General features: G+C 37.0%; 1 protein-coding gene across 1 annotated transcript in view; it reads right to left on the reverse strand.

The window, feature by feature from the left end:
- Positions 1-27940, reverse strand: part of TTC27 (tetratricopeptide repeat domain 27) — a 233296-nt gene that overhangs the window by 161339 nt on the left and 44017 nt on the right. Inside the window, exon 9 of the mRNA XM_079109989.1 lies at positions 25463-25529. Within this exon, the coding sequence (XP_078966115.1) occupies positions 25463-25529 (67 nt within the window). The remainder of the gene's footprint in view (positions 1-25462; positions 25530-27940) is intronic.

The raw sequence follows: 27940 nt of genomic DNA on the forward strand, positions 1-27940 counted from the left end.
GCCTAAATTGAGCGAGGAGGACATACAAAATTTAAATAGATCAATTTCAAGTAATGAAGTAGAAGAGGTCATCAAAAGCCTACCAACAAAGAAAAGTCCAGGACCAGACGGGTTCTCAGCTGAGTTCTACAAAATCTTTAAAGAAGAGCTCATTCCAATACTTCTCAAAGTATTCCATGAAATAGAAGAGGAGGGTACCCTCCCAAACTCATTCTATGAAACCAATATCACACTGATACCTAAACCAGACACAGACTCATCAAGGAAAGAAAATTTCAGACCAATATCCTTAATGAACATCGACGCAAAAATTCTCAACAAAATTTTAGCAAATCGCATACAAAAACATATTAAAAAGATAGTGCACCACGATCAAGTGGGTTTTATCCCAGGGATGCAAGGTTGGTTCAACATCAGGAAATCAATAAACGTAATTCACCATATTAATAGACTTAAAGTCAAGAATCATATGATTATTTCAATAGATGCAGAAAAAGCATTTGATAAAATACAGCACCCCTTCATGCTCAAAACACTAGAAAAAATAGGGATAGTGGGAACATTCCTTAATATTGTAAAGGCCATTTATGCTAAGCCCATGGCTAATATCATTCTAAATGGTGAAAAACTGAAAGCATTCCCCCTAAAAACTGGAACAAGGCAGGGATGCCCTCTTTCACCACTTCTATTCAACATCGTTCTTGAGACTCTGGCCAGAGCAATTAGACAAACCAAAGAAATTAAAGGGATACGAATTGGAAAAGAAGAACTCAAACTATCCCTGTTCGCTGATGACATGATTATATATTTAGAGGAACCTGGAAATTCCACCAGAAAACTCTTAGAACTCATAAGTGATTTCAGTAAAGTAGCAGGTTACAAGATCAATGCCCATAAATCCAACGCATTTTTATACATAAGTGATGAATCTTCAGAAAGAGAAATTAGGAAAACTACCCCATTCACAATAGCCTCGAAAAAAATAAAATACTTGGGAATCAATCTCACAAAAGAGGTGAAAGACCTCTACAATGAGAACTATACAACACTAAAGAAAGAAATTAAAGAACACCTTAGAAGATGGAAAGATCTTCCATGTTCTTGGATAGGAAGAATTAATATTGTCAAAATGGCCATACTACCTAAAGTGCTATACAAATTCAATGCAATTCCAATTAAAATCCCAATGACGTACCTTACAGAAATAGAGCAGGCAATTATGAAATTCATCTGGAAGAATAAGAAACCCAGAATAGCTAAAGCAATCCTTAGCAGGAAGAGTGAAACAGGGGGTATTGCAATACCAGATTTTCAACTCTACTACAAAGCAATAGTAACAAAAACGGCATGGTATTGGTACCAAAATAGAAAGGTAGATCAATGGTACAGAATAGAGGACACGGACACAAACCCAAATAAATACAATTTTCTCATACTAGACAAAGGGGCCAAAAATATGCAATGGAGAAAAGATAGCCTCTTCAACAAATGGTGCTGGGAGAATTGGAAATCCATATGCAACAGAATGAAACTAAACCCATATCTCTCACCATGCACGAAACTAAACTCAAAATGGATTAAGGACCTCGGAATCAGACCAGAGACCCTGCAGATTATAGAAGAAAAAGTAGGTCCAAATCTTCACCTTGTTGGTCTAGGACCAGACTTCCTTAACAGGACTCCCATAGCACAAGAAATAAAAGCAAGAATCAATAACTGGGATAGATTCAAACTAAAAAGCTTTCTCTCAGCAAAGGAAACTATCAGCAATGTGAAGAAAGAGCCTACAGAGTGGGAGAATATCTTTGCCAATCATACTTCAGATAGAGCACTAATCTCCAGAATCTATAAAGAACTCAAAAAACTCTACATCAAGAATACAAATAATCCAATTGACAAATGGGCTAAGGAAATGAACAGACACTTCACAGAAGAAGATGTACAAGCAATCAATAAACATATGAAAAAATGTTCAACATCTCTAGTAATAAGAGAAATGCAAATCAAAACCACCCTAAGATTCCATCTCACCCCAATTAGAATGGCGATTATCAAAAATACAAGCAACAGGTGTTGGCGAGGATGTGGGGAGAAAGGTACACTCATACATTGCTGGTGGGGCTGCAAATTAGTGCAGCCACTCTGGAAAGCAGTGTGGAGATTCCTTAGAAAACTTGGAATGGACCCTCCATTTGACCCAGCTATCCCACTCCTTGGCCTATACCCAAAGGACTTAAAATCAGCATACTACAGAGATACAGCCACATCAATGTTCATAGCTGCTCAATTCACAATAGCCAGACTATGGAACCAACCTAGATGCCCTTCAATTGACGAGTGGATAAAGAAACTGTGGTATATATACACAATGGAATATTACTCAGCCATAAAGAATGACAAAATTATGGCATTTGCAGGCAAATGGATGAAATTGGAGAATATCATCCTAAGTGAGATAAGCCAATCTCAAAAAGCCAAAGGACGAATGATATCGCTAATAAGTGGAGGTTGACACATAATGGGGGGGAGGGAAGGGTTAGAGTTAGGGTTAGGGAGGGGGGCAAGTATGGAGGAAGGAACTACTGTATAGAGGGTAAAGAGGGGTGGGAGGGGTGGGGGGAAGGGAAAAAAAAAAAAAAAAAAAGAAAGAATCTTGAGATAGCAGAAGAGTAGGCAAAGAATCTGCAAATAAGAGAGGAAAATCAAAAGAATGGGGCCCTACAAAAGTTTATGCATGAATTCACTTGAGCACCTACTGTATACAAGGTAACATGCATTGGGCTTAGGGCCAGAGTAACAAGCAATAAATACAAGGTCCCTGCCCTCATAAAACTCACATTACTAAAACAATATTTTATTAAATAATCTTATTCTTCTAAATTAACTTTGAATATTGAAATACTTTTATCTCCTTGAAATACAGTTTACAAGATTAATGTATAATCTTATTTCATTAGACTTCATTAACTTAACCCTACAAAAAGAACGCATTTACCGCAATAAATAGGTGTATATGGCACTATAAAGATGTGAATAATGAAGTAGAAGGCATTAAAAAGAAAAGACAAGTCATTATTTGCAGGGCACCGTGGTACACATCTGTAAACGCAGCTATTAAGGAGGCTGAAACAGGAAGATCACAAGTGCAAGATCAGCCTCAACAAGTCAGTGAGACCCCATTTCAAAAAAAGATATAAAAAGGTCAGGGGATGTAGCTCAGTGGCAGAGCACCCCTGGGTTCACTCCCTAGTACCAGAGAGGCAGGGGGGAAATAAAACTAATTGTTAAAATGTGCACTACTTGGCAGACGATTTTATTATAAAATGTGATCTCAAAAATTTTTGAAGGAAAGAACTTTTCTCATTAGATAAATCTGCAAACCTAGCTCTACTAGTATAGTGGACTGTATCGCAAACTATATGTTTGATACATGTATATAGATTTCTACACTATATATATGAACTTAATAAATCTTTAAACAAACTGGAATGAATTTGTTAATAGTCAGAGACTATTTAAATTTATATCAGAAATTCTAGTTTCATTAAAATGTACTAATAAAAAGAGCTTTATTAACATTACTTAACAGTACTATTCTTTCAGAACACAGAAAGAACTGACCATTACAACTTATCTGACAAGAAATGTGAATACTCTTTCCATGTACTTTTTGGTTTGATGTGAAGAAATCCTTTTTCCCCTTTATTAAGGCATTATAGAGAAAACGGCACGATGCATTTTCAAAAACTCAACAGCCTTTATAATCAACACTCAGACCAATAAAGAGAACACTACCAGAATCCCAGCAGCCTCTCTTCTCTGTTTTGGTCATTCCCTTTTCCCTGGGTAATCACTCTCCTGTCTTCTAACACCATAAATCAGTGTGCATGTTTTTCTATTTTATACAAATATGATTACAGAGTACTCTTTTGTGTACTGGGGCTTCTTTTGCTCAATATTATGCTTGAAATTTCACCCAAACAGTTGTATACATTTGTAGAATGTTTATTTTATTGCTGCATAATATTCCATTGCATAAATATACAATTTATTTAACTATTCTGCTATTGAGTAGTTAGGTAGTTCAGACTGCAGGGTTGTTACAAATAAAACTATAAATATTCCGCATATGCTCTCAGAACATACTGCTATGAACAATCTAGGGCATGTTCTTTAGGTAAATGTGTACAAGTATTTTATTGGGTATTTACTTAGGAATGAAGTTGCTGAAACATAGATTATGAATTCATTTAACTTTCACAGACAGTTTTCTAAATGCTTATTCCACTCTATACTCTTATCAGAAATATCAAGAGCTCTTGGTGTGTCACACCCTTATAATACTTGATATTGTCTATTTTAATACTTTTTAGCTACTCTGATGAGTGTGTAGTAGCATTATGGTTTTAATTTACATTTCTCTCAGGCCTAATAATGATCACAATAATGTATTTAATGATCATTGATGTTACTATATTAAGTCTTTACTGAAGTCCTTTAACCTTTTCTTTTTTTAATTGAGTGATCAGATTTTTACTTATTAATCTGTAGTTATTCTTTATATTTTCTAGAAACAAGACTCCTGTTCTTGGTTTTTTTGTTTTTGTTTTTAAGGCAGGTGCTATGGTTTGGATATGGTTTGTGTTCCCCCAAGGTTTCCAGGGTTGACATTTAATCCCAATTGTGGGGTATTAAGAGAGTGGAAACTCAATCTGATGATGCTTAGAGATGGGGCCTCTGGGAAGTGATTAGGATTAGACAAGGGCATGAAAGGTGGAATCCCCATGATTAAATCCCGATGGCTTTTTAAGAGGAGGAAGACAGACCAGACAGACACACAAATGCACACACACATGCATTGTCTTACCATGCAATCCTCTGTCACCTTGAGACTCTGCCAGCAAGAAGGCCACCACCAGATGCAGCCCCTTGAACCTGAACCAAAACATGTGCCAAAACTAACCTCTTTTCTTCACAAAGTGACAAGTCTCTGGTATTTCATTACAGAGAATACCAAAAAAGGACCAATACAGAGGCTGGTATGTCATTTTCTTATTCTTATTTAACACACACTTACATGACATACATTATGTGCTGGCCAGGCACTAATCTAAGTGCTTTACAAATATTAATGTTATCTTATAATAAAAAAGTCTAGTATTAATACAGTTCAGTGTATCATTTTTTATTTTATGTTTAGAGTTTCATTGTCCTGTTTGCCTGAGGTTTCAAAGATATTCAACTATATTTTTCCTCTAAAAGCTTTATGGTTTTGTGTTTTACTTTTACATATTAGATCTATATGGAACTGATTTTTTTAATTGCAGTAGCATATACAGGGATTACAATATCTTATCTAGTACCATGTACTAAAAAGCCTTCCTTTTCCCCACAATAGTGCTCTCCACCAGAGAAGGTTCAAGGAGCTCCTGGAGAGGAGAATTCGACTCAGGACAAGTGGGGTTTTTGACAAATGTTGCAGAAAAGAATTTAAACATCTGTCAGAGGCAGAGATTTAGTCAGAAAAGCAAAGAGTATACATTCAGGGGAGAAGATGGGCCATCTTGGAAGTGACACTTTTGGGATTCTTTGTTTCTTCTTTTTAAAGAAAACTTAGGGGCGGGAATGGGAAACTATGTAGGGATGACATCAATCTGGTGCACAAGACAGTTTACAGTGGTCTGGCGAGTCTCAGGATCTTTAAGCTGACAGATCAGTGGACATCATTAGTAGACACCCTAGATTATGGATTTCTTAAAATATTGTATCTCTCTTTGTTCAATCAACTTATACATAGGCTAATCAACAGTGTACAAGATAATTTTATAAGTAAATTAATATTTTTAAAAAGCATTCCTGAGGGGCTGGGGAGACAGCTCAGTCGGTAGAGTGCTTGCCTTGTAAGCACAAGGCCCTGGGTTCGATCCCCAGCACCCAAAAAAAAAAAAAAGCATTCCTGAAAAAAATAAGTGAATATGTGATAACTCTAAGAAAGTTTGGGAGCGACAGGCCTAAGACAGAGAAGTGACTCTCTTCAGCACAAGTCTTTCTGATTAAAGTTATAGTTTCCTTGTCCTTTCTTAAGTGTCCTTTTTAGCTATTGTTTATATTCCTCCTATCCTCCCTCAGTGCAATGCCATCTTTGTCCTAAATCAAGTGAACTGTGGATCTATTTCTGAACTATGTGTTCCGATGGTTGGTTTCCTTATGTCAAAACATCTTAATTTAGTGCTTCTCAAGCTTTAAACTGTATAATAATAACCTAGCATGTATACTGAAACCCAGAATCTTTTGCCTCATCCCCAGGAGGTTGTGATTCAGTAGGTTTGGGGTAGACCCAGAGAAGTTCAATTTCTAACAAGTTCCCAGGTGATGTTGGTTCTGCCATCCAGGACCACAAAGAGTTAAACACTATCTCAGTTGTATAGTGTTATAACAAATGTTGCTAACGGACAATGTATGTCCTCCAGCTCTGTCCTCCCCAAGACTGCCTAAGCTGTTCGTGGTCCTTTGCATTTCTACATGAATTTTAAAGTCACTTTACTCTACAAAACAACAGCAGAAATAACAACAAAATCAAACTTCTGGGATTTTTCTCAAAGAGAACATTGATTAGGTAGGTTACTCTGGAGACACCTGAAATTTTAAAATAGTGAGCCAGAGTGATGACACGTGCCTGTAATCCCAGCAGCTTGGGAGGCTGAGTAAGGAGGATCACAAGTTCAAAACCAGCCGGAGCAACTTTGCAAGGCTTGAAGCAATTTAGCAGGACCCTGTCTCAAAATTGAAAAATTATCTGCCATAGTGGCACATGCCTGTAATCCCAGAGGCTCAGGAGGCTGAGACAGGAGGACTGCAAGTTCAAAGGCAGACTGAGCAAAAGCGAGGTGCCTATCTCTAAATAAAATACAAAACAGGGCTGGGGATGTGGGTCAGCGGTTAAATGCCTTAGGTTCAATCCCAGGTACCAAAATTAAATTAATAAATAAAATTAAACAATGCCTCCATAAACAATGCCTCCCCCTTCCACTTATTTGGGTCTTCATTAATTTCTTTTAATAATGTTTTGTAGATTTTAGTATAAAAATCTTTTAAATCTTTTGATAGATTTATTCCTAGAAATTTGATGGTTACTGACACTAGACAAACGCTTTTTTAAATTTTTAAGATTGTGTAAACATGCACAGAACATAAAAGTCACCATCTTAACAAATTCTAAGCCTACAATTCAGTAATATTAAGTACATTCCTTTGTTGTGTAACCAATCTCCAGAACTCTTTTCATTTGCAACTGAAACTCTATAATCATTAAACAACAGCTCCCACTTCCTTCCTGCCTCCCACCAACCCCAGGCCCTGGAAAGCACCATTCTACTTTGTGTCTCCATGAACTTGACTATTGGGGTACCTCATGTAAGTGGACTCATGCAGTTGGAAGAGCTATCTTTTTAAAGTCCATTTATTTTTAACCTAGACTCTACTAACTGTAGTGACCTGATAAAATTATTAGTTCACTAAATTATAATATTGGTTAAAATCCAAAAGGGGTTAAAATAGGTTAAGAAATTTTGTGTTCAACCAACCCTACTTTCAGCATTAGGATGAAACTACTAAAAACCCTATGCTATTTGCAGCCATGTTCTTATATGTGGGACAGAATTTCCACCACTTTCATAGACTAGAGCCCAGAAAAGACTTATATGGGAGTAACATAGACATGCTGTTTTACAGTTTTCTCACTTCCTAACACATTAACCAAAATCATAAAAGAGATTCACTGAACCAGAAACTTTAACAAGTATATAATCTTTCATATGCTCTTAATATTTTTATTATCTTGAATACTGACATAAACTCTCATAGTATCTTTTGTTTACAGATATAATGTTTTTTGTTTTGTTTTTTTTAGTTCTGGGCCTTAGAGCATATAAAGTAAGTGCTCTATTACTGAGCTACATCTCCATCCCTATTTATAATTACAGTTTTCATACATTAAAGAAGCAATCTGAGCATGTAGCTTAGTAGTAGAGCATTTTCCTAGCACATACCAAGCCCTGGGTTCCCATCAAACCAAGTGCTCTACCACTGAACCATACCCCCAGCTCCACTTCAGCAATTGGTTATAAGGAGTATTAAAAGAGCAGAATAGTCACTCACTAAAGATGACAGAATGCTTCTCTATATGTCTTAGGGGGGGAACTTATTCCTTTAAGACATGCCACCTGAGGTGATATGCAAACTAATAGTAACATATGAACAAACAACTGCTTGAAATGAAAAAGTCTATGAGCACCACTTTAACCCACATTGATAGCCAACTTATGGAACAGCCCTGATACCTGTCAAAAGATGACTGGATAATGAAAATGTGCTATATATGCACAATGGAATTTTACTGTCATAAAGAAGAATGAAATTATGTCTTCTGCCAGTAAATGGATGGCACTGAAGAACATCATGCTAAGTATAATAAGCCAGACTAAGAAAGTCAAAGGTCAAATGTTTTTTCTCACATGTTAAAGCTTGAGAGAAAGAAGGAATTTAAAAAGGATATGGGGGAGTGGAAATCCCATGAAAACAGAGGAAGGAGATCGAGGGGAGGGAGGAGACAGGAAAGGGAAAGAATTAAACCAAACTGGAATGAAACTGACCAAATTATGCTTTATACACATATGAACATCCTACAGTAAATTCTACCTTTATGTATATCTACAAAGCACCAAAAACAGTAAAAAACAGTAGCTGAGCATGGTGGGAGGCTGAGGTAGGAGGACTGCAAGTTCAAAACCAGCCTCAGCAACTTAGTGAGGCCCTAAGCAACTCAGTGAGACCTGTCTCTAAATAAAATACAAAAAAGGGCTGGGAATGTAGCTCAGTGGTTAAATTCCCCTGAGTTCAATCCCCAGTACCAAAAAAAAAAAAAAAAGTCAGCAAATTAATAGAAGGAAGATAAGAAAAGCAGAGGAAGGGATGAGCGGGGAGAGAGGAAAGTAAGGAGAAGTACTAGAAATTGAAATGGAGCAATTATATTACACACATGCATGAATATGGAAAAATTAACCACACTATTATATATAACATGCCAATAACAAAGTAAATTTCCATATTATGATCCTCTCTCACACGTGCGCGCACACACTTTATTCAGTTAACCATTTTCTACTAATTGCAACATTCCCCTCAGGCCCAGAAAAGTAGCAAGAAAATTCTGTAATACCATCAAAGAGGATCTGCAGTGTTGTTTCTACTAAAAACAAATTTCCTCTTCATTCTTATCATGGTAGGTTTCAAATAATCTTCTTGCAGAGGTCACTAGGATGCCTTTATACAACAATCAGTCTACTCCTTTAAACACAAAGGAGCTTTCAGATAAGTTCTTTTTCCACATGAAAATCAAAGCAGCTCAGAGCCCTCCGTGTGGGTGCATAACTGTCTGGCAACACCAACACCAAAACGGACGATGCCCACCCAGGTCAGGCTGACCGTGCAAAGCAAGGAACAAAGAAATACTATAAAAAGTAAACGTATTCCCCTTTCTGTGTGATCTATTTAAAATAGCACTCATTTTAAATCAGTTCCAAATGACAATAAGTTTAAAATTCCAAGTTAAAGTCATTAATTACTCCCAGCAGAACAGCAGTCCAAATTCCCTAGCCTTGCTCTGTAGACCATTTAAAATCTGTCTCAAACCTATTTTTCCCTCGGTCTCACTAGACCCACACACACCTTCCAACTTGGCTGAAAGACCCTAGTGGAGCTGACACTCTGCCCAAACCCTTGCCTTTGTTCCTGCTGCATCCCTGATCCAAACCCCATCTATCTTTATTTCTTCCCCGTTATCAAGACCCATGCAGGCTTGACATATCCTAGATGCTGGATTCTCTGATATGACAATGCTTTTAAAGTTCTTTTCTCTGCTACACCAATTTTCACATAGAAAGCAAAGACAACAGAGTGATCAATCTGCAGGGTCTTTTGGCTGCCTCAAAAAACAAGACCTGCATTCTGGAGATGCTAATTTATCACCACTGCCAGATGCACCTTTCACACTTCCATGAAAAGCAGGCCTTCTTAGAACCTATGAGCTCTTTTCAGACTGAATTCTTCATCCTTTAACGCCGTGTTGATTCATAGTGTCAAAGTGAATCTCACCATTATCCACAAGATGCTAACTAAAACAAAACAACAACAACAAAAACTACAAGCAAATAGCAGAAAGATCAGTAGTGGAAAGGGAACCAGGAGGAGGGAGGAGGAAAAGGAAAGGGGAAGTATTGGGAACTGATTATAGCAAATTATATTTCATGCTTTTTTAATTATATCAAAATGAATCGTAATGTTATATATAACATTGTTATAAGAACAATAAAAAATAAAAAAGGAAAAAGGGCTTTAGGTTCAATGCAAGCCAAAACCAGAAGCACAAAGCCACAAGCCTGAAGGAAAATCCTTAATATCAAATACATTAGCCATTTGGGCTGTAAGTCCTATATCTGGGGACCACAAGCCCCACTAAGGGACTTTTCCACTTTGAAATTGAAATGTACACAATGAAGTCAACATTGTCTATTCTTTAAAACAGTTTAAGAGATCGAAAAACATTCAAACGATCTTGGTATTGCTCAAAATTGGTTTTTAGTTTTTTTTATTACCTGATATATACAGAAGGTAAAAATATAACTAAATATATGTTATGAGGTATAATATAAATACCTGTGAATCTAAGATTGGCTTTTTAACTTGCTACATTTACAAATCCATCCACATTTTTACTTTTAGCTATAACTGATATATTTTCACTTTACTGTTGTATAATGTCTCATAATTGTGATAAAGTCACAATTGATTTATCCATCCTCCTGTCAACAAATATTTAAGTTGCTTCCAGATTTTTTTTTGCCATCACACATTGTGCTATTGGTAAACACTCTTATATACATCTACTAATGCAGACCCAAGAATTTTACTGACATGTACTTCTTTTTTTTTAAATATTTTTTAGTTGTAGTTGGACACAGTATCTTCATTTATTTTTTTATGTGGTGCTGAGGATTAAACCCAGTGCCTCACACATGCAAGGCAAGCACTCTACCACCGAGCTACGGTCCCAGTCCCTGGCATATACTTCTTTTTTTTTTTTTTAATTGTAAACAAATGGGATACATGTTGTTTCTCTGTTTGTACATGGTGTAAAGGCATACCATTTGTGTAATCATAAATTTACATAGGGTAATGTTGTTTGATTCATTGTTATTTTTTCCCCTTCCCCCCACCCCTCCCACCCCTCTTTTCCCTCTATACAGTACTTCCTTCCTCCATACTTGCCCCCCTCCCTAACCATAACTCTAACCCTAACACTAACCCTTCCCTCCCCCCATTATGTGTCATCATCCACTTATTAGCGATATCATTCGTCCTTTGGCTTTTTGAGATTGGCTTATCTCACTTAGCATGATATTCTCCAATTTCATCCATTTGCCTGCAAATGCCATAATTTTATCATTCTTTATGGCTGAGTAATATTCCATTGTGTATATATATACCACAGTTTCTTTATCCACTCATCAATTGAAGGGCATCAAGGTTGGTTCCACAGTCTGGCTATTGTGAATTGAGCAGCTATGAACATTGATGTGGCTGTATCTCTGTAGTATGCTGATTTTAAGTCCTTTGGGTATAGGCCAAGGAGTGGGATAGCTGGGTCAAATGGAGGGTCCATTCCAAGTTTTCGAAGGAATCTCCACACTGCTTTCCATAGTGGCTGCACTAATTTGCAGCCCCACCAGCAATGTATGAGTGTACCTTTCTCCCCACATCCTCACCAACACCTATTGTTGCTCGTATTCTTGATAATCGCCATTCTAATTGGGGTGAGATGGAATCTTAGGGTAGTTTTGATTTGCATTTCTCTTATTACTAGAGATGTTGAACATTTTTCCATATGTTTGTTGATTGCTATTGTAGATCTTCTTCTGTGAAGTGTCTATTCATTTCCTTAGCCCATTTGTCGACTGGATTATTTGAATTCTTGGAGTAGAGTTTTTTGAGTTCTTTATAGATTCTGGAGATTAGTGCTCTATCTGAAGTATGATTGGCAAAGATATTCTCCCACTCTGTAGGCTCTTTCTTCACATTGCTGATAGTTTCCTTTGCTGAGAGAAAGCTTTTTAGTTTGAATCTATCCCAGTTGTTGATTCTTGCTTTTATTTCTTGTGCTATGGGAGTCCTGTTGAGGAAGTCTGGTCCTAAGCCGATATGTTGAAGATCTGGACCTACTTTTTCTTCTATAATCTGCAGGGTCTCTGGTCTGGTCTGATTCCGAGGTCCTTAATCCATTTTTTTTTTTTTTAAATTTTATTTTTTATTTTATTTTTTTTTATTGTAAACAAATGGGATACATGTTGTTTCTCTGTACATGGCGTAAAGGCATACCATTTGTGTAATCATAAATTTACATAGAGCAATGTTGTTTGATTCATTCTGTTATTTTTTCCCTTCCCCCCACCCCTCCCACCCCTCTTTACCCTCTATACAGTAGTTCCTTCCTCCATACTTGCCCCCCTCCCTAACCCTAACTCTAACCCTTCCCTCCCCCGCATTATGTGTCATCCTCCACTTATCAGCGATATCATTCCTCCTTTGGCTTTTTGAGATCGGCCTATCTCACTTAGCATGATATTCTCCAATTTCATCCATTTGCCTGCAAATGTCATAATTTTATCATTCTTTATGGCTGAGTAATATTCCATTGTATATATATATCACAGTTTCTTTATCCACTCATCAATTGAAGGGCATCTAGGTTGGTTCCACAGTCTGGCTATTGTGAATTGAGCAGCTATGAACATTGATGTGGCTGTATCTCTGTAGTATGCAGATTTTAAGTCCTTTGGGTATAGGCCAAGGAGTGGGATAGCTGGGTCAAATGGTGGTTCCATTCCAAGTTTTCTAAGGAATCTCCACACTGCTTTCCATAGTGGCTGCACTAATTTGCAGCCCCACCAGCAGTGTATGAGTGTACCTTTCTCCCCACATCCTCACCAATACCTGTTGTTGCTCGTATTCTTGATAATCGCCATTCTAATTGGGGTGAGATGGAATCTTAGGGTGGTTTTGATTTGCATTTCTCTTATTACTAGAGATGTTGAACATTTTTCCATATGTTTGTTGATTGCTTGTAGATCTTCTTCTGTGAAGTGTCTATTCATTTCCTTAGCCCATTTGTTGACTGGACTATTTGAATTCTTGGAGTAGAGTTTTTTGAGTTCTTTATAGATTCTGGAGATTAGTGCTCTATCTGAAGTATGATTGGCAAAGATATTCTCCCACTCTGTAGGCTCTTTCTTCACATTGCTGATAGTTTCCTTTGCTGAGAGAAAGCTTTTTAGTTTGAATCTATCCCAGTTGTTGATTCTTGCTTTTATTTCTTGTGCTATGGGAGTCCTGTTGAGGAAGTCTGGTCCTAAGCCGATATGTTGAAGATCTGGACCTACTTTTTCTTCTATAATCTGCAGGGTCTCTGGTCTGGTCTGATTCCGAGGTCCTTAATCCATTTTTTTTTTTTTTAAATTTTATTTTTTATTTTATTTTTTTTTTATTGTAAACAAATGGGATACATGTTGTTTCTCTGTACATGGCGTAAAGGCATACCATTTGTGTAATCATAAATTTACATAGAGCAATGTTGTTTGATTCATTCTGTTATTTTTTCCCTTCCCCCCACCCCTCCCACCCCTCTTTACCCTCTATACAGTAGTTCCTTCCTCCATACTTGCCCCCCTCCCTAACCCTAACTCTAACCCTTCCCTCCCCCGCATTATGTGTCATCCTCCACTTATCAGCGATATCATTCCTCCTTTGGCTTTTTGAGATCGGCCTATCTCACTTAGCATGATATTCTCCAATTTCATCCATTTGCCTGCAAATGTCATAATTTTATCATTCTTTATGGCTGAGTAATATTCCATTGTATATATATATCACAGTTTCTTTATCCACTCATCAATTGAAGGGCATCTAGGTTGGTTCCACAGTCTGGCTATTGTGAATTGAGCAGCTATGAACATTGATGTGGCTGTATCTCTGTAGTATGCAGATTTTAAGTCCTTTGGGTATAGGCCAAGGAGTGGGATAGCTGGGTCAAATGGTGGTTCCATTCCAAGTTTTCTAAGGAATCTCCACACTGCTTTCCATAGTGGCTGCACTAATTTGCAGCCCCACCAGCAGTGTATGAGTGTACCTTTCTCCCCACATCCTCACCAATACCTGTTGTTGCTCGTATTCTTGATAATCGCCATTCTAATTGGGGTGAGATGGAATCTTAGGGTGGTTTTGATTTGCATTTCTCTTATTACTAGAGATGTTGAACATTTTTCCATATGTTTGTTGATTGCTTGTAGATCTTCTTCTGTGAAGTGTCTATTCATTTCCTTAGCCCATTTGTTGACTGGACTATTTGAATTCTTGGAGTAGAGTTTTTTGAGTTCTTTATAGATTCTGGAGATTAGTGCTCTATCTGAAGTATGATTGGCAAAGATATTCTCCCACTCTGTAGGCTCTTTCTTCACATTGCTGATAGTTTCCTTTGCTGAGAGAAAGCTTTTTAGTTTGAATCTATCCCAGTTGTTGATTCTAGCTTTTATTTCTTGTGCTATGGGAGTCCTGTTAAGGAAATCTGGTCCTAGACCAACAAGGTGAAGATTTGGACCTACTTTTTCTTCTATAATCTGCAGGGTCTCTGGTCTGATTCCGAGGTCCTTAATCCATTTTGAGTTTAGTTTCGTGCATGGTGAGAGATATGGGTTTAGTTTCATTCTGTTGCATATGGATTTCCAATTCTCCCAGCACCATTTGTTGAAGAGGCTATCTTTTCTCCATTGCATATTTTTGGCACCTTTGTCTAGTATGAGAAAATTGTATTTATTTGGGTTTGTGTCCGTGTCCTCTATTCTGTACCATTGATCTACCTTTCTATTTTGGTACCAATACCATGCCGTTTTTGTTACTATTGCTTTGTAGTAGAGTTGAAGATCTGGTATTGCAATATCCCCTGTTTCACTCTTCCTGCTAAGGATTGCTTTAGCTATTCTTGGTTTCTTATTTTTCCAGATGAATTTCATAATTGCTTGCTCTATTTCTGTAAGGTACGTCATTGGGATTTTAATTGGAATTGCATTGAATTTGTACAGCACTTTAGGTAGTATGGCCATTTTGACAATATGAATTCTTCCTATCCAAGAACGTGGAAGATCTTTCCATCTTCTAAGGTGTTCTTTAATTTCTTTCTTTAGTGTTGTATAGTTCTCATTGTAGAGGTCTTTCACCTCTTTTGTGAGATTGATTCCCAAGTATTTTATTTTTTTCAAGGCTATTGTGAATGGGGTAGTTTTCCTAATTTCTCTTTCTGAAGATTCATCGCTTATGTATAAAAATGCATTGGATTTATGAGCATTGATCTTGTAACCTGCTACTTTACTAAATTCACTTATGAGTTCTAAGAGTTTTGTGGTGGAATTTCCAGGTTCCTCTAAATATATAATCATGTCATCAGCGAACAGGGATAGTTTGAGTTCTTCTTTTCCAATTTGTATCCCTTTAATTTCTTTGGTTTGTCTAATTGCTCTGGCTAGAGTCTCAAGAATGATGTTAAATAGAAGCGGTGAAAGAGGGCATCCCTGCCTTGTTCCAGTTTTTAGGGACATATACTTCTAAGAGTAGAATTTCTAGAACACTGTGATGCAAGACTTCTTGATAGTACACTGTCACTCTGATGCAGCTAAATAAGCATGGATTAAAATTTTTAAATTATACTTTTTAATTTCAAATTACTTCTACAAGTTAACACAAATCATAAATGTATAACAACTAACAAATTGTTTGGCTGTTTTTGTGATGAAAACCGTATTTCTTGTTTGCTTTTTTTTTTTTTTTTTTTTTTTTTTTTTTTTTTTGCGGTACTGGGGATCGAACCCAGGGCCTCGTGCTTGCAAGGCAAGCACTCTACCGACTGAGCTATCTCCCCAGCTCTCTTGTTTGCTGTTTCTGTTGACAATCATGAGAGCACCCTTCCCTTCTGTTTGTCTATCTTTAATTGTAAGCTTATTGCACAACTAATTGGGGACTAGACTTGTTTTCCTCTAGAGGAGACTGGTTTCTGCAGCCAGGTGGCACCATGAATGTAGGATAACTTAGATTTGTTCGAAGGCCTTGGCTCAGCGGCAAGTTCAGAAAGTTCTATTACTCTCAGGTCACTCCAACCCTCACAGCTGCTGGCTACCCAGGCTGCAGTTCCCTGCCTCTCGCTCTGGCTGACCTGAGCTCCTAACTCTGTGTGTCTGTGCATGAACACTTGAGTGTTCAAGTCAGGTCAGAAGAATCTTTAGACACCTCTTCTACCTCTTGTGTGCAAGCAATCTCGATGAGTGTGTCCTTTCCAGGGTCTGCTTGCACTACAGCAGGTAGGGCTGTCAGAGCCCCTCATCTGCCATATCACCAGAAATGGGAGACTCCAATCTGGTTATTAGTCCCCCTTCTTTTGCTTAATCTGTCTTTAGGTTTCTTTCTTAACTCCTTCCTATTTCCTATAATACTGAAGACAATAGCAAACAGTCCCAAAAGAAAGGTACCAGCCCAAAGCAGAGGTCCCTGGAAATAAACGACACAGCAGGTATCAAAGTCCTGGCACAAGACACAAGGTTGAAACTTAGGAAGAGGCACAAGAATCACAGAATTCAATGGCAACCTAAGCACATCCCAGAGAGCCTGCTTGTATCTTCAAACCAAAGCGAGAATGGTTGCATAGCCATAAGACAATGACAGACCTTGCTCATTTTCTGTAGTTTTTAAAAACAGGGTTTTTTCTTTAAACTTTTTCATTTCAGATATTATCAGATTTATTTTCTCCTTCAGAAAAGTTGCAAGATGGTATTAGGAATTCTTTTATCTTTCACCCAAATTCCACAAATGTTAATGTTGTGCCAAACGACCAATAATTTAATCTCTAGGTAAAAAAAGATTCTACTGCAGATGGCATTTACAGATTGAAAATAATTCTACTAATTAGCTTTTTAATCTTTATTAACAAGTAGTTGCTTGAAATCATGTGTTAATACCTCATTTTATTTTAGTAGATGTCAATTCCCTATGCTATTTTATATTAAAGCTTCCTTCCCTGATAACTCCCAAGGTCTTACATTCATCCTAGCTATCTTTCCACATGTTTCTGTTGATTATCAATCAAGGGGAGAGAAAATTCAAATTGACTAACATTTTTTTCAATATCAACAATCTGTGTTAAATGCTAAGGGTCAAATGTATCCCCAAATGCAGTTCTGAACAGCAAATTCCTCCACTTAAATTTGGGATTTTCTTCTAATGCAGTTTCTCAAAATATTTGGGGAAAACAAGCCAGATTTTTGTCTTAGTAAGATAATAAACATTATCATAAATGAGAATACCAAGCAATTTCCTATTGGGAATTTGTTCTCTTTCTACATTCTGTTCACCTAATGCATTAGGTAGGTTGAGTATTTTTTATTGTATTTCTGGAATTGATGACAAAGACAAAATCTATACTGAAATACAAAATCTACTTTGATAAACTGATTAATCTTAAATATTATAGTTCTAAATAACACACATACATTCTTCCCTCTAGGGAAGTACTTGATTGATAGAATAAAATAAACTCTCATTTAGTGTAGATTGCCATCTGTTTTTGACAAATGTACATACCTACATAACCACTACCAAATCAAGTTATAGAAATTTTCCATCAATACAGAAAGTCCCAGGCATCACTTTGCAACATATCTGTAATCTATTTTCTGTCATTATGACTGGGTAGTCTCTATCCCAAAATTACATTATACAGTCTGGCAGTTTGGTTTCTTTAATTCAAAATACTGTTTCTAAGCGGGGTGCAGTTGCACATGCCTGTAATCCCAGTGGCTCAGGAGGCCGAGGCAGGAAGATCATGAGTTCAAAGTCAGCCTCAGAAAAAGCAAGGTACTAAGCAACTCAGTGAGACCCTGTCTCTAAATAAAATACAAAATAGGGCTGGGGATGTGTCTCAGTGAGTACCCCTGAGTTCAATCTCCAGTACTTGCTCCACCCCCATAAAAAACTGTTTCTGAGATCCATCATGTTGTACTTATCAATACTTCATTCTTTTCTATAGCTGAATATTATTTCATTAGATAGATATACTTCAGTTGATTATAATGTCCAGTTATTAATGGACATTTGGGCTATTTCCAGTTTTAAGCTATTATGGATAAAACAGCCATGAACATTTGTGTCTAAGTCTTTGTAGGAATATATACTTTGATTTCTTGTGGGCAAATATCCAGAGATGTACTTGATGATTAACTTCAGGAGAAAATACCAAACTGAATTCCCCAAAGTGGGTTGTACCATTTTATATTGCCACCAGCAAAGTATGAGAGTTCCAGATCTCTACATGTTCTTTTTTAAGGGTATACAGTGGTATGTTCTTATGCCTTTAATTTGTATTTCCCCAGTGATTAATAATATCACACATCTCTGATGCTTTCATTGACCTTTAATATACAGTTGTCCCTCAGTACCTGTCGGGAATTGGTTCTAGGATACCCTTGGATATCAAAATCTACTGATGCTCAAGTGCCTTATATAAAATGATGTAGTACTAGTATAAGACCGATGTACATCATCCTGTATACTTTATCTCTAACTTATGTATAGCACCTAACACAATGTAAATAATTGTGCTGTGTTGTTTAGGAAATAATAAGACAAAAGCCTATATATGTTCAGTACATGTGCAAATTTTTTCCAATTATTTTTTATTTTAGGTTGGTTGAATCCATGGATGCAGAACACACAGACAACTGTATCTTTGTTGGAATGTCTATTCAAATCCTTCATACAATTTTAATTGGTTGGTTTATCCTTTACTACTAAGTTGAAAGAGATCTTTATTCTGGAAGTAAGACCTTTGTACATGAACTGTGAATTTTTTTCTTCCAGTCTGTGGTTTGTCTTTCCATCTTCTTAATGTTGTCCTTCAAAGAACAGAAGGTTGTAACTCTAATGAAGTCCAACTTATCATTTTTTTCCTTTTATGGGTCATATACTTAGTGTCTTAGCTAAAAACTGCAAACTACCCCAGCGTACTGGGATAAATTTTACTTTGAAAAAATATAGGAGAAAAATTTTCTAACATTGGGGTCAATGATTTAGGTTGATGAGTGACTTTTACACATAAATTTCCTTTTTGAGTCATGGAAAAAGTATGTTGTTTAACTGTCTGGACCAAATATTTGAGGATTTTTGGATATCTACTAGCTGTTTATATCATTTAATTCCATTGTGGAAAGACATAATACTCCACATGGTGTCATTTTTATTTACTCACTCATTGAGACATGTGTTTCATGTCTCAGCATAATGGTCTTGCTGAACACATCATGTGCACCTGAAAAGAGCAAGTATTCTGAGTGTACTGTTTTATAAACATCAGTTAGGTCAAGATGATTGATAAGTGTTGTCCAAATTACTTATATACTTGTCGCGCGTGTGTCCTAGCTGCTTCCGTGCGTGTCTTCTTCTACTGCTTTTCTGCTAATGGCTGCTGTGTCTGCCTCGCTCCGTCTACGCTTATATCACCTCCAGGAGGCGGAGAGCAGGGCCACGCCTCTTACGCAAAGATTAGGCGAGACGCTCTGAGCAGGCAATTAGTGCTGGAGAACACATGCGCATACATTGTGTGCTGGACTAGAAAATCACCTGAGTGTGCTTATGTCAATTAACCTCCTCGCTGCCGATGTGATCAGGCGCCATCCCGGCGCCGCCAACATGGCACAGCCCCCAACATATACTTACTGTTTTTGTTATTTAATCCATCCATTGAGGTCAAAGAAGTGTTAAAAGTGTCAACTATCATTATGATATTATCTATTTCTCACTCTAATTCTGTTAATTCCTATTTCATGTATGTACAGCTATTATTAGGCACATAGCCCATTGTGATCATTCTATTTTCCTGTTAAATCTTCCGTTGTTATGAAATAGTCCTCTTTGTCTCTAGAAATATGTTTTGAAACAAAATCCATTTCATCTGATATTAAAGTTGAAATCAAGTCTTTTTATATTGCTGTTTTTATGGGTTATTTTCCACCCAATTATTTTCAGCCTAAGTCTTTATGTTTCCTAGGGAGCACAGAGCTGTGTCGTGCATTTTTCCCCATTATTTGGAGTGTTTATCTATTAACACTTAGTATCATCATTCATGTAGTTGAATTTAGATATACCATTTGGTTTTAGATATATCATTTGGTTTTTCTCCTTCAGCATACTAATAAAGTGAATTGCACTATTTTACATTAAACCAATTTTGTATTCCTGAGATAAACACTACTTAGTCATGACTCATTTGTCTTGTGATACACTGCTATTTCATATATTTTATCCAGGTTTGTTCTTATTCACGATAGGAATTCAATCCAATAACAGTCATTCCAACATGACTGGAAAGGAAATTTGTAAAAAAGCATTAACTTTAAGACTCAGTTAACTGTAGGGGAAGAAAAGATCAGTCCTCAGGTCAGTCCTGAATCGGAGAGAACTAGAGGTGAGGACAGAGCAGAGGATCACCCAGCATGAAGCTGTTCCCTCACTAAAACTGGCATTTTTCTGTTTGTTATTGAGGATTTTTCTTCACGTTGTCTTTTCTCTAGGTTGACTCTGCTGGGCACAGCCATGGATTCTTTATCTTGCTCGGGTCTTGCTGTGTTTGCTCGTAGGTGCTGTGAGGTTCCTCTAAAGTAACTGACTCCAGTCACACAAACTATCATAAGTAACATTGCCAACTCACTAATTTATACTGCCCATCTTAGAGAAACTAAAATTTTAAACTGAGTATTTCCCAGGAGGAAAAGGTGATCATTTTAATCTGTAAAAATGGTTAGCAACTATTTTACATTCATAGATGAGTATATATTAAATATATACTCATATATTTAAAATCAATAGCAGAGCTAGGAAGGGTGGTGCATGCCTGTATCCCAGCACTTGGGAGGCTAAGGTGGGAGGTCTGCTTGAGCACAGAGGTTTTAACACCTGCCTATGCAACAATGCAAGACTCTGTCTCAAAAAATAAAGAAACGGACAGGAAAGGGGGAAAAGGGGGAAAAGAGAAAAGGGGAAGGGAAGGGAAAGAAAGGGAAGGGATGGGATCAATGGCAGAAAGAGAAAATACATCAAATTATGTGAAACTTCCAAAGGACTCTTTCCTTCTTTCATTTATAGCGACCTTGGAGCTTCTGGCAGACAGTGAGAGGCAAGCTGCCAATATCAATTCACACTTAAACAGAAATTTTGCCAATGAAAACTAAAACACCTGTATGAATTAACTAAATTGTTCCCATTTTCAACAATGAAAGGAAATTAAAAACATTAGTGAATGTCACTGACTTGGCTCATCTGAAAGGAAATAACGTAGCTCTCACTGTTCATTTTAAATTATCAAGCTGATACAACATGAATGGTTCTCTAAAACAATATGGGTTATTTTTACTATGACTCAGTCAGTTTTCCTGAAATGTGTAGAAGTAATTTCTCAGGAATAGCACCACATAATGACAACCTTAAACAAGGAAAGCACTCCTCTCAGGCCAAGCGTCTGACTTTATTGAATTAAAACATTTCCCAACATATCGTACATATTTTCAACATGTTCAACCAACATGAAAACACTGGCAAAAATATCTCCAAAAAGGAGAGTCACCATTAGTTTAGTAAACTTTTGGACAGTTCACTAAAACTAAACAAAATTCAGGACCAATAAGCCATCATTTGTTTATTCAATAAATATTTACCAAATGCCAAATACCCATGGTACCGCTCCCCGCAACAACAAGAATAGTATAATTTCTGTTGTACTTGCTTTTCTGTCAACAGAGGAAGGCATTTCAAGGTTCCAGTAGTTCACAACCCCAGTCCCAGTCACCATGTTGCTGTCAGAGCAGGCAAAGAGATGCACAGCAAGAAAGAGTATGCTGTTCCTGTTCTCCCTGTTCTTTTCTCTTCCATACCCACAGCCAATTCCAAACAGGTTTTACCCACTCAGGCTGCTAGAAAATAGGAATGCGTTCAAGAAACCAGGATGCAGACAGCCAGGCTCATCACCAAATGCTGCAAGACCTTCTCCAGAGTACTTTAGTTTACACTGCACAATTGGATCCTCAAAACAAGTTTTCAGTTTTGGAGGAGGGGCACATTACCCCTTCCCTCATTTTATAGAAGAGAAAGGTGAAACAAGTAGCCATCCTTACCATCATGCAGTGCTACCTGAATGATGGAATTAAGCAGAGCAACGCAGCTGCAGAAGAGAAATCAACACTTTTCAAAGGTTACAGTATATTGTATTCATTCTCTTTTTCTGCATACATTTTTTGAGCATCAACTAGGAGGAAAGCATTGAAGCACTGTACCAGGCCATGTAAAATATCCAGAAAAGAAGAGTCCAGTCACCAAAGCTGGGAGTCTGGTAATGGAAAGTCATATACACCATTTATTATAAAACATGCCAAAATACAACCCTTGCCAAAAGAGAGGCACAGACAAAAAGTTCAAGAGCATAGAAATGAGAAAGCATGTAAAAGTGATCCCTCTTTTCTCACTCTTGAGCTATATGATACAATTGTCTGGTGGGACTGATGGGGGATTGGTTCCAAGGCTCCCTGAAAATACCAAAATCCAAAGTTGCTCAAGTCCCTTAAATAAAATGGCACATTTTTTGCATATAACCTACATATACCCCCATGCACTGTAATTATTTAAGATAATGTAAGTGCTATGTAAATAGTTGTTATAGTGTATTATTTAGGGAGTAGTGACAAGGGGAAAAAGTCTGAATATGTTCACTACAGACAAAATTGTTTTTTCAAATATTTTCAATCCATGACAGGTTGAATCCATGCATGCAGAACCTAGGGGGGTCAACTGTATACATAAAGTTTCTTTCTTCATTGAAAGCAGAAGCCAATTCTAAATTATTATCTTATCCATTTCAGTACCATGCACAAAGAACAGGGAAGAGGAAAGGAAGGACCGACAAATAAAAGGAAGAGTTAATGAAGGCAGATTTGGGTTTATCTTGAATATTTTGTATGCTTCTTTTAGGACAGAAAAACAAAAGGAAGGAACAAGTGCAGAGCCCAGAGTATCCCTGGGGTACCTAAAAGCACTTTTCATATCTAAGTTTCTGGCCCTGCTTCTCAGAAATCAAAGATTTACTTGATATTAACAAATTCATCTCTTTAGAAAAGTTAGGCCTAGCACTGTGAGTCTCTATAATCCAAAAACTTTCCCCCAAAAGAGGTCAGATCAGTTCTGACTGAGGAGAGGGCTGGAGAAGACGTAGCAGAAAAATTATGCAGCATAAAGCTCCCTTGAGGGGAAATGAAAACTTAATTTATGACCTTCACTGCAAGCAAGGAGTGATAAGTTACCTACCATTGGAAGTCATCAGAGTTAATTACTTCAGGAGTACCTCACAATACAGAGGAACAAGAACAGGTTAGCAAAAGAAAAAGGTTTAAAGAAAGAAAAGAGAAATACCCTCACTCGCAAAAAGTGCTGAAAAAGTGAGTCTTTTCAGGGGTGGAAAACACACACACCACAAAGAACTGTTTATGTGACCAATCTCAAGAGGCTGTTACTACTAATCACCCTCCTAGGGGACACCAGCAGGAACGTTTCCTGTTACATGCAACACCCAAATTTACTATCAGAAGAAAACACAAGCCTCAGGTCATTTGTAATCTAGACATGTCTTCCTTCAGCTCTGTACTTGTCTATGATGACTCGGGCCATGTCCATCACAGACCCTCTGTATGCTTCCCCTATACTCCAATTCAGAGAGATCTGTGTTCAATGTCATCTTTCCCATTGAGATGTTTCCAAGATGACCTTGTCTAGAACAACCACATGAATCCTGCTCTTAGTCTTTGCCTTGCTTTGTATTCCTCCTTAGCCCTTCTATTAAAGATCTACTTCTCTCTTTGTCTACTGTGTATTTTCCCCACAAGAATGTAAACTGATGTAAACTCTGGAAGATTGTGTTAAATGCTCTACCCCAAAGACCATTACGATGCTTGTATATATTAACTATTTAATAGACTAGCTGAATAAATAAATGGAAGGTACATAAGTTTTTATATGCTTTTTTAAAACAATTTTATCACTTTACTTGACAAATTCTTTATAGCATACATAATGAATAAAATAGGGACATTTCTACGTAGTTACCTAAAACACATTATATAAGATAACCAAGAATACTGAAGTGGGAAAAAAAAAAAAAGTGGGCACCCAGAAGACATACACAACTAACATCTAACCAGTTCTAAGAGGTGTACAGAAAACTGTGATTTGCAAAATTTATATTACATACAAAACAAGCTAGCTTTTCTTTCTTCTAGATAAAATTCTTTCTTTTGCCTTATCTGAAAAATAACAAAAAAATCAGGATTCTAACTTGATTACTTATGAATTTAAAAAATACCTTTGAAAAAGTGATATAACTTAAGCAACTTGTATCACTAAAGAAAATACATCATTCTTCATTCATCATATCTTCCTTCATTAAAGAATATGTATTCTCTGGCAAGAGGCCCTGTGTTCAATCCCCAGTACCCCCCCACACACAAGAAAAAACACAGAATAAGTATCCTTTTTTAATCCATAAAGTCAAAAAAGACACTGACCAACCCCTTTCTCTGTGACACACTTTTCTTTGGAAAACTTCTTTGATCATGAATCCTCAAATAGCCACTCCCCCATCCTCCCTGTTCACTGCCAATTTTCAACTACGATGTTTATCTAGCAGCTTTCTTTTCTTACAGTTCATTTCCTCCCTAATTCTCTCTAATGAGATGACTATCCATGGTAGTGGTAAGCTAGGGTCTCCTGTCAAATCCCACAGCCTCTCTGCACTTCTTCCCTGACTGTTCCAGCTGCTGAAGGCTGAGGAGCACCCCATGCCTTGACACTCCCTCCTTCTCTGGTCTCTACAACCATGCTCCCCTCCCCCTGCGCTGTGCTCTATCACCACACCCATGCAGGCATGGCCCTCAGTCTTAGGCAAGGGTTGCTGTGGTCCCGTTACTTAATTAATTCATTCAACAGATATTTATTGAGCACCTTTTATATGCAAGACAATGGAATAGGCCCTGAGATTAAAACACAAACAAGCAATATTTGGTCATGGCCTTCAAATCTAAGCAATTACGAAGAAAAATGGTTATGCTTAAGACAGCAGCAAGAAATGTGGCTTGGAAACTAAAATGACTCAGATTTCTTCTCCTTAAGTTCCTTATGTGGCAGTGTTTCAATATGAGCAATCTAAGGTAATGGCAGACCAGAGAAAAATAACTTACAAGGAAAATGAGCAAAATGGAAGGAAAAAGACATTACTCACTGATGTAAATGCCAGCAGCTCCTCTTCAGTTAGCTTATGTACTGGGTTATTCTTTTGAAAATTTGTGCTTTGAATTAAAAACAAATGCATTTGAATTCTAAATTGCATGTTGCAGATAACGAAATGCAATTTTTAAAAGCAAAATGAACAGCTATGTTTTATATATTTGAACACATTCCTATTTACTCAATTTATGCACAAAAAATATTATTATAACTACTAGATAAGTAAAAATTAAGTTGTCACAAAAGGAAAACAATATGAATTCTAAAATCCTGTTGATAAAAGTATACTTAGTAGAATCATTTTTGGAAAACAATTTGGCACTATCTTATAAAGTGAACATTCACATATCCTCAACTCAGTAATTCCGTCCTGGATAGAAAACCCAAAGAAATAATGAATGGGTGGTCCAGGAAATGACATACATAAATATCCTTCATAATACTGTGTAACAAGAAAAATATGGAATCAATCCAAATGTCCAAAAAGAAAATGCCAAGTTGTGATGTATCCATCCAAAGGAACACTACACTTCGAATTAAACTGAAGCTACAAATAATGAAATGAATCATAAAAACACAGTAAAAGAAAGAACTTCACACAGAACTACCTGTCAAAATATCACCATTTATAAAGCTGAAAAATTAGCAAAATGAAGCAACTGACTTACAGGCATATAAAACATGAGATTAAATATGTGTATATGTATGTATACATATGTACACACACAAACATATATACACAAACACATACACACAAACACAAACACATGCGCGCGCGCGCGCGCACACACACACACCTATATATTTTGGGGGGGGGGTACCAGGGATTGACCTAAAAGTGCTTAAACACCAAGCCACATCCCCAGCCACCCAGCCCCGCCACGTTTTTAATGTTGAGACAGGATCTCACTAAATTGCTTAGGGCCTTGCTAAATTGCTGAGGCTAGCTTTGAACTTCCAATCCTTCTGTCTTAGCCTCCAGAGCCACTAGGATTATAGGCATGTGCCACAGCAACCAGCTCTAAGTGTAAATATTTTAAAGGTAAAAAAATGACAACAAAATTCAGGACAGCATTTTCTTTCTTGCTGTTAAAGAGGTAGCAGGAATCTAACCCAGGGACATTTTGCCAATGAGCTATAACCCCGAGCCCTTTTAGATTTTTATTTTTAGACAGGCTCACAAATTTACTGAAGCTGATCTTGAACTTGCAAACCTCCTGCTTCAGCCTCCAGAGTCACCGGGATTATAGATGTGTGAAACTGCATCCAGCCAGAATAGCATTTTCTTTAGAGAAGAGGCAGAAGGATGGGATGCAGAAAATGCACAGGTTGTACCAGTGGTATCTGCAATCTTCTATTTATTAACTGGGTGTTGGGCTTACTAATATCCACTTTATTATCATACTACATAACTTAAATTTATATATTATGTAAACTACTTTAGGAATGCCTGGGAATATTGTGTAAATATTATATATATTAAGAATGAAAAGAAAATATCACCCTATAAAATAGTAACACTTTCTTATAATTTCCAATATTGTTTGAGGATTTCATAATGAGCATGAAATGTTTGTATAATAATTTTAAATGAATCCACTTTTGTTGGTTAAAAAAATAGGGAAAGAATGAATTATGAAGTAATTTAAAACAAATAACAAACATACATGTACATATACACATAATACACTCTTTTGAAAAAACATTTTTAGTTGTAGATGGACACAATACCTTTATTTATTTATTTTTATGTAGTGTTGAGGATGGAACCCAGTGCCTCACATGTGCTAGGCGAGCGCTCTTTCACTGAGCCACAATCCCAGCCCCACATAATATACTCTTAAGACACTTCTAGTTTGACTGCACAAAGCATCAGGTAGCAAGATGATCCAATTACCCTTTAAAGTCCTTTCCATTCTAAGGCGCTATGATTCTAATGAATAAACAAAAAGTCATTCTAGGATAAGAACCTTATCTAAAACGGATCAATGTTCATCTTTCATGTAAATATTCCAATCCTATAATGCATTACATAAAGTACACAGATAAAAGTGAAATGTTACAGGCTCATTACAAATAAGTATTACGGGGGATGGAAAGGGTAGCCCACAAGGCCCTGGGTTCCATCCAAGGACAGAAGGAAGACACTAAGTCAGGTCATCACTATTTAACATAATATGTTATATTACAACGTAAACCTGAAAATCAGACTATTAGATTAAAAGCAAATTACCCTTTCCTACCTCAGTCATCTGAATTATTCATGGATGGCTGTATTGTAAAAAAAAAAAACTTTACATAGAAGCACTCAAGTATCCCAAGGAATAAGAGACATTGGACAAGTGTCAGCAATTGGTCTTCAGGTAGGAGGCCAGTGAAAGGCAAGAATCTAAGGAAGGAGCATGAAGCTATCCCTGCTGCCGAGTTAATCTACAGTATAAAAATGCACCTTCTTGTAAGTCTCTTTTCCAAA

The sequence above is a fragment of the Sciurus vulgaris genome, assembly GCF_902686455.1.
Source record: "Sciurus vulgaris genome assembly, chromosome: 14".
NCBI classification, from domain to species: domain Eukaryota; kingdom Metazoa; phylum Chordata; class Mammalia; order Rodentia; family Sciuridae; genus Sciurus; species Sciurus vulgaris.